At 43.9% G+C, this 6,505-nt stretch overlaps 1 protein-coding gene across 5 annotated transcripts in view; it reads left to right on the forward strand.

Moving 5' to 3' along the window:
* The window catches only part of OSMR (oncostatin M receptor), a 71,849-nt gene extending 67,548 nt beyond the window's left edge, over nucleotides 1-4,301 (forward strand). For all 5 annotated transcript variants that reach the window (XM_038403993.2, XM_043514965.1, XM_038403992.2 and 2 more), the window contains 3 exons: nucleotides 657-735; nucleotides 1,026-1,098; nucleotides 2,705-4,301. In XM_038403993.2, the coding sequence (XP_038259921.1) occupies nucleotides 657-735; nucleotides 1,026-1,098; nucleotides 2,705-3,313 (761 nt within the window). In that variant the 3' untranslated portion in view covers nucleotides 3,314-4,301. The remainder of the gene's footprint in view (nucleotides 1-656; nucleotides 736-1,025; nucleotides 1,099-2,704) is intronic.
* The last annotated feature ends 2,204 nt before the right edge of the window (nucleotides 4,302-6,505 follow it).

A 6,505-nucleotide genomic window follows, 5' to 3' on the forward strand; every position in this document is an offset into this window, starting at 1 on the left:
TTCAATGTAGCACCCTAGGGGAGACAGGGCACAGGTGGGTTTTGCTTTAGTGTAGCTGCTTGAGGTAACTCCCAGAGGGACATCGGGACTGAACTGGAGCAGTTACATTGAGGTCAGAACTACCCATGCTTTGTCTCTCTCTGCACTTTTTTTGGGGTTTTACTGCAAGATAGCAATCTCAGCATAAAAAAACACACCTTTTTTTTTGCTGTGAAGACATACCCAACGGGAGGGTATTTATTTACATAGCTACTCCTTGAAATCTTTGATACATTCATTTAAGTTAGCAAATCAACTCAGGTAAAATGATGGTGTCTGTAAGTAAAAGGCAATTAAAAAAAAAAAGGACTGGTAAAGCTGAAGTTTTGGCAATAAAAATAAATGCCAAAAAATACATGTGTTCGCTTATAGATTTGCAGGCCAGAAGGGACCATTATGATAATCTAGTATGACTTTCTGCATAACACCAGGCACAGAATTTCCAAGTGATTCCATTATCAACGCTAGTGACAGGTAGTTGATGTAGAGCAGATCTTTTAGAAAGAGATCCATGCTTGATTTAAAGATAATCTTTTATCCCAGAAACTCTAATTGTATTGATTCAAACAAAGGAAAGTTAGAAAACTGTTTTTTGAAATACTATTTTTCTTTCATAGCAAAGATTTACCTTCCAGTTCTGCTAGTGATCATTCCTTTTGTAGTAATAACTGCTGTGTGCTTCTGGAAAATCAAATGGTAAGTTCATTGCAATACATTTTCCTTCTGTAAATAGAGAAATGGTCTGTTTTAATTCAAAATGGAGCTGTAGTTTGTCCATTTAACCCCCCTTCATAATACCTCCTTCATTTCTCTCTTTGAGCGTCTTAGTAAGTGGATGCCCTGAATACTTGGCTTGCTGTGGTATATTGTACATGGCATCTCCATTTATTTCTATAAGAATCTTAGCCCTGCTGTACAGGTGAAGTGAGAATGAATGTTGACAAATGAAGAAAACAAAGTTTACTTGTTTGTCTGTGTTTTTCTAGGGTGAAGGATTGCTGTTATCCTGAAATTCCCAATCCTAACAAGAGCCAAGTCCTCTCATTTAATGGATTAAAGGTGAAGTAATTAGACAAATGCAATAATTTTAATTTTTCTACTCTCAAACTAAGGTCCAGCAAAACGTATTAGAAGAATTTTCTTTCTGTATTGACAATTATTATTTTTAATAATGATGCTCTTTTACAAATGAGCTTGTCTGATTAACTTTACTTTTGGTTGAAAAAAAGTCTCCATTTTTCCATCGACATGACTCTGTAGTGATTAGTTTACGCTTTGAAGTCTGTCTTTGCAAGGATAGGCTCTAGATAGTTACTTCAAAAGTTATAAAAGCTCTTTCCACACTCTCAGACCTGTCAGAGCAAAGTCCTTCATTAAGATGTTTATGCTGCAACTCTTTGATATCTTAGCTTTCAAAATTAGAGCTTAAATTTGACTATTCCTCTTTGAGACATGCACTACATCTTGACTATGGGAGTCCTGTAAACTATCCCTGATTGCTGCTCCCTCTCCTGATGTTTGCTACAGCAAGAAGTTAGACTTCTGGGAGAACTTAACCTGCCAATGTTTATGCTCCTTGTGGATTTTTAGCAGGACAAGCCCCCCAAACAGATTTAATACAGTCAGGATATGTCTACACTTAGAGTTTTTGCGCTGTAAGTTTCACCAGTGATAGGGAACTGGTGAAAGTAAAGCGCTGGTTTGTGTACTCACTCAATTCCTCAGGTGTCAGAGAGTAGTGCACTATCAGCACTTCCATCGCCAATGAGAGCAGCGCTGAAGGGCAGCTATCCCATAGTGCAGCTCTCTCAATAGGTCTTGTCGGAAGTGGGGTGGGGGGTGTGAACGGAAGGCATTCTGGGTCCCGTGCTGCCCTGCTTCATGTCCCAGCAGCCCCATTACTTGTTTCTTCCGTGGCATTTTTTAAAAAACCTCCTGCTGTCTGGCTGCTTTCTCCGCCACATCTACAAACTAAGGGAAAGGGAGCTTCAAACTTCCCAGGGCTTACAGGGGAAGGGGCAGATGTCTGTGTGTCAGAGCAGTGGAGATGCTGAACAGAATGGTCGCTTTTGGAACTGTGGGATATCTTTCGGAGGTCAAAAGGGGTTTACAATGGTAGAACATGTCTTCACTTTCACAGCAGTGCAAAAAGAACAGTGATAAGAGCTGTATGCCTCTCGTGAAGGTGGTTTTGTTTTTGCTGTGAAACTTCTGAGTTTCAACACAAAAAGTCATTAAGTGTAGATGCTCCTGCGGTTTTAGCGCAAAAAAAGGACTTTTTGCGCTTTAAATGGTAAGTGTAGACATACCCTCAGTTACAGTCTTAATTATGGTTTGCTGTGTTACATGATGGAAACTAATTTAAGAACTTGTACATCTGTTCGAAGGGGCATGGTCTCTCATTGCTCAGCAAATTTCCTCTGTTGAAATTACAAAAAGAGCTCTCCAAAACTGTCTTGTAATTAGATCCAGCTGCAGATCAAACTTCCAGTGAACTAGAATGATGTGTATGCCCTCCCCCTCTGATCCTATACATCTTGTAAAAATTCTGACTATATAGAATTTACTCTACATTTGTAAAAATGCTTAAAATAATCATTCCCTTTTCATCTAGTCAGTGTATTTTTCATTGTTCTAAAGTAACTGTCTTCTCATTGCTCTGCAGCTTAATTCTGAAGCAGTACTGAAGCTAAGTGACTGCATTCCTGATACTGTAGTATTGGAGAATACATCAGAAGCCAATACACTACAGCTGTCGAGCCATGGGACTATTTTAGAAAGTGAAAACAAAGTTATCAATCCTTCCTGGGTGTATTTTGTTCAAAATGAAGTGGGAGATTTGCTGTGCACACAGTCAGCTGTAGAAGCTTGCACTTCATTTGAAAACTTAGCCTATTCTTCCCAGACTGCACTTGGTTCCAGCCTCTATCAGAACCTGTGGATATCAGAAAAGAGTGAGTCACAATTGTCTATATTGTTGTACAAGCCACAGCATTACATTGAAATTCTGAGTAAAGACACTGTCACCTCATTAAGAGAAATCACTGAGAGAGAAGGTAGTTTGAGATATATTTCACAAATGGAAGTACCTTGTTCTGAGGCTAAGTTAAGTGATTTGCCCCATTCCACTGAGCCCATGGAACATTCAAGTTACAAAACACAAACAGTCTTGGGTTCAGAGCTGGTCACATCTACATCTGATGAAGGCATTCAGAGTCAGGACAGCTCTACTTCTAGCAACTCAAGTGTTATTGCTTCCAGGCCGGCATTATAAACTGACTGGCACATTTAAACAATCCGTATGCTGCAGTTCAATCAGAAATTAAGGGCATTAAGCAGAAATTACAGGGTGAGGTGGTATGGCCTGTAGTACGTACACATTTAGATCACAGCTGTTTCTTCTGGCCCTAAAATCTATGAATGCAAGAGATAAAATGCACCATGATTTGTGCAAGGTCACTAAACTACAACAGAGAACATTTTCATTCTCTGATCACAGTCAAGGGACACGCTTCACATGTATTATCCAGCAGGGACTTATTGCATTGCTGACGTTAACATAGAAGGCATGTATTGTGAAGCTCAGCATGGAACATTACTCCTAACTTTGAACTCCCTGGCTTTGGTTGGTTGGGGTCAGAATGTTAGTTAACTGTGTTTTTTATTTAATTTTCTACATAACAGTAATAAAAAAAATTGCCATGAAAGATCAGCTGAAGCCTTAATTCTGGGGGCTAAGTCCTTAAAGGAATTTATTGTGGTACACAGCACTAGCTGCACCTTTGACCCTTCTCTGGGCTCTCTGACTGCACCCCTTCTGGTGCTAGGCCCCAGGCCTTCACCACCTGCCTCTAGGGGGGAATCCCACGATTCTCTCATTCTAAGATTGAATCTCAGGCAACAGCCTTCCTTCCATGTACCAACCCTGATTGCCCAACTGGGCTCAGCCTTGCAAACCCTGCAGCAACTCGCATCAGAGGTGAATATCAGGACCCAGAATGGCCTTTTCAGAAACAAAAGATTGTTTCATTTCAACAGTCGAAACAAAGCATAACGAGCAAGGGTGTTTTAACACAAGAATTACATACATCTCAATCTTACCTAAGCTTAGGGCCCAGGCACCCTCACTTCTGACTGCTGCGTTCAGTCTGCAGCCCAGCCCTGGTCTACATTACGAGTTTAGGTCGAATTTAGCAGCGTTAGATCGATTTAACCCTGCACCCGTCCACACAACAAAGCCATTTTTGTCAACTTAATGGGCTCTTAAAGTCTATTTCTGTACTCCTCCCCGACGAGGGGATTAGCGCTGAAATTGACATCACCGAGTCAAATTTGGGGTAGTGTGGACGCAAGTCGACAGTATTGGCCTCCGGGAGTGCTCCATTGTGACCGCTCTGGACAGCACTTTCAACTCTGCTGCACTGGCCAGGTAGACAGGAAATGCCCTGCAAACTTTTGAATTTCATTTCCTGTTTGGCCACCATGGCAAGCTGAGCAGCAGAGGTGACCATGGAGTCCCAGAATCCCAAAAGAGCTCCAGCATGGACCAAACGTAGCAGAGCTATTGGATCTGATCTCTGTATGGGGAGACGAATCTGGGCTATCAGAACTCCATTCCAAAAGACGAAATGCCAAAATATTTTCAAAAATCGCCAAGGGCATGAAGGACAGTGGCTTTAACAAGGACCCGCAGCAGTGCCATGTGAAACTTAAGGAGCTCAGGCAAGCCTACCAAAAAATCAAAGAAGCAAACGCCCACTCGGGGTCAGAGCCCCAGACATGCTGCTTCTATGATGAGCTGCATTCAATTCTAGGGGGTGCCCCTACAACCACCCCACACCTGCAAGGGAGTCTCATGCAACAGGGATGAGGATTTTGGGGATGAGGAGGGGGAGGTTGAGGATAGCGCACACCAGGCAAGCGGAGAAACAGTTCTCCCCGACAGCCAGGAACTGTTTATCACCCTGGAGCCAATACCCTCCCAACCTGGGCTCCCGGACCTTGAAGGCAGAGAAGGCACCTCTGGTGAGTTTACCTTTGTAAATATAATACACTGTTTAAAAGCAAGCATGTTTAATGATTAATTTGCCCTGAAGACTTGGAATGCATTCACGGCCAGTACAGCTACTGGAAAAGTCTGTTAACGTGTCTGGGGATGGAGCCCCATCCTCCAGGGACATCTCAATGAAGCTCTCCTGGAGGTATTCCCAAAGCCTTTGCAAAAGGTTTCTTGGGAGAGCAGCCTTATTGCGTCCTCCATGGTAGGACATTTTACCATGCCAGGCCAGTAGCACGTTGACTGGAATCATTGCAGGACAAAGCCTGGCAGCGTGTGGTCCCGGTGTTTGCTGGCATTCAAGCAACATCCGTTCTTTATCTCTCTGCGTTATCCTCAGGAGAGTGATATCATTCATGGTCACCTGGTTGCAACAGGGGAATTTTATTAAGGGAACATTCAGAGGTGGCTGCTCCTGCTGGGCTGTTTGCCTGAAAAAAAATCATCCCCACTGTTAGCCATGTGGTGGGAGGAGGGGTGAAGTGATCATCCCAGAAAGTTGGGTGTGGGGAGGGTTTAGTTGAGTTTGTGCTGCACGTTAACCCGAAAACATCAGCTCCTCCTTTTAAATGGCCAATGTGTCTTTTTCAATTTTACTCTCCCCTTTTTTTCCTCCCACAGCTGCATCTCCGTCCCAGAGGCTAGTGCAGATAAGAAGCCAAAAAAAAATGTGCTCGCAACTAAATGTTCTGAGCTCATGCAGTCCTCCCGCACTGAAAGAGCCCCGCAGAATCTGTGGAGGCAGACAGTGGCAGAATCCAGGAAAGCACAAAATGAACATAAGGACAGGAGGGACACGCAAAAAGACAGATGGCTGGAGCAACAGGAGAGATGGCAGCAGCGTGATGAGAGGAGGCAGGATGCAATGCTGAGGCTACTGGGGATCAAACTGATATGCTCCGGTGTCTGGTTGAACTGCAGGAAAGGCAGCAGGAGCACAGACTGCCACTGCAGCCCCTGTGTAATCAACCGCCCTCCTCCCCCAGACATTCAAGAATGCAGTGGAGGGGGGCGCCCTCCAAGCAACAGAACGCTGGCATTCAATAAGTTTTGAAGTGCAGTGTGGCCTTGCCCTTCCCTCCTCCCTCAACCCACCCGGTGCTTCCCTCCTCCCCCTCCCTTCCCAGGCTACCTTGGCAGTTATCCCCCTTTTTGTGTGACGAATTAATAAAGAATGCATGAATTTGAAACAATGACTTTATTACCGCTGCAAGCGGTGATCAAAGGGGGGAGGGATGGGCGGTTGGCTTACAGGGAAGTAAAGTGAACCAAGGGGGTGGGTTTTCATCAAGGAGAAACAAACAGAACTGTCACACTGTAGCCTGGTCAGCGATGAAACTAGTTTTCAAAGCTTCTCTGATGTGCAGCACGCCCTGCTGTGCTCTTCTAATTGCCCTGGTGTCCAGCTGT

Source organism: Dermochelys coriacea, chromosome 5 (assembly GCF_009764565.3).
Source record: "Dermochelys coriacea isolate rDerCor1 chromosome 5, rDerCor1.pri.v4, whole genome shotgun sequence".
Taxonomy (NCBI): domain Eukaryota; kingdom Metazoa; phylum Chordata; order Testudines; family Dermochelyidae; genus Dermochelys; species Dermochelys coriacea.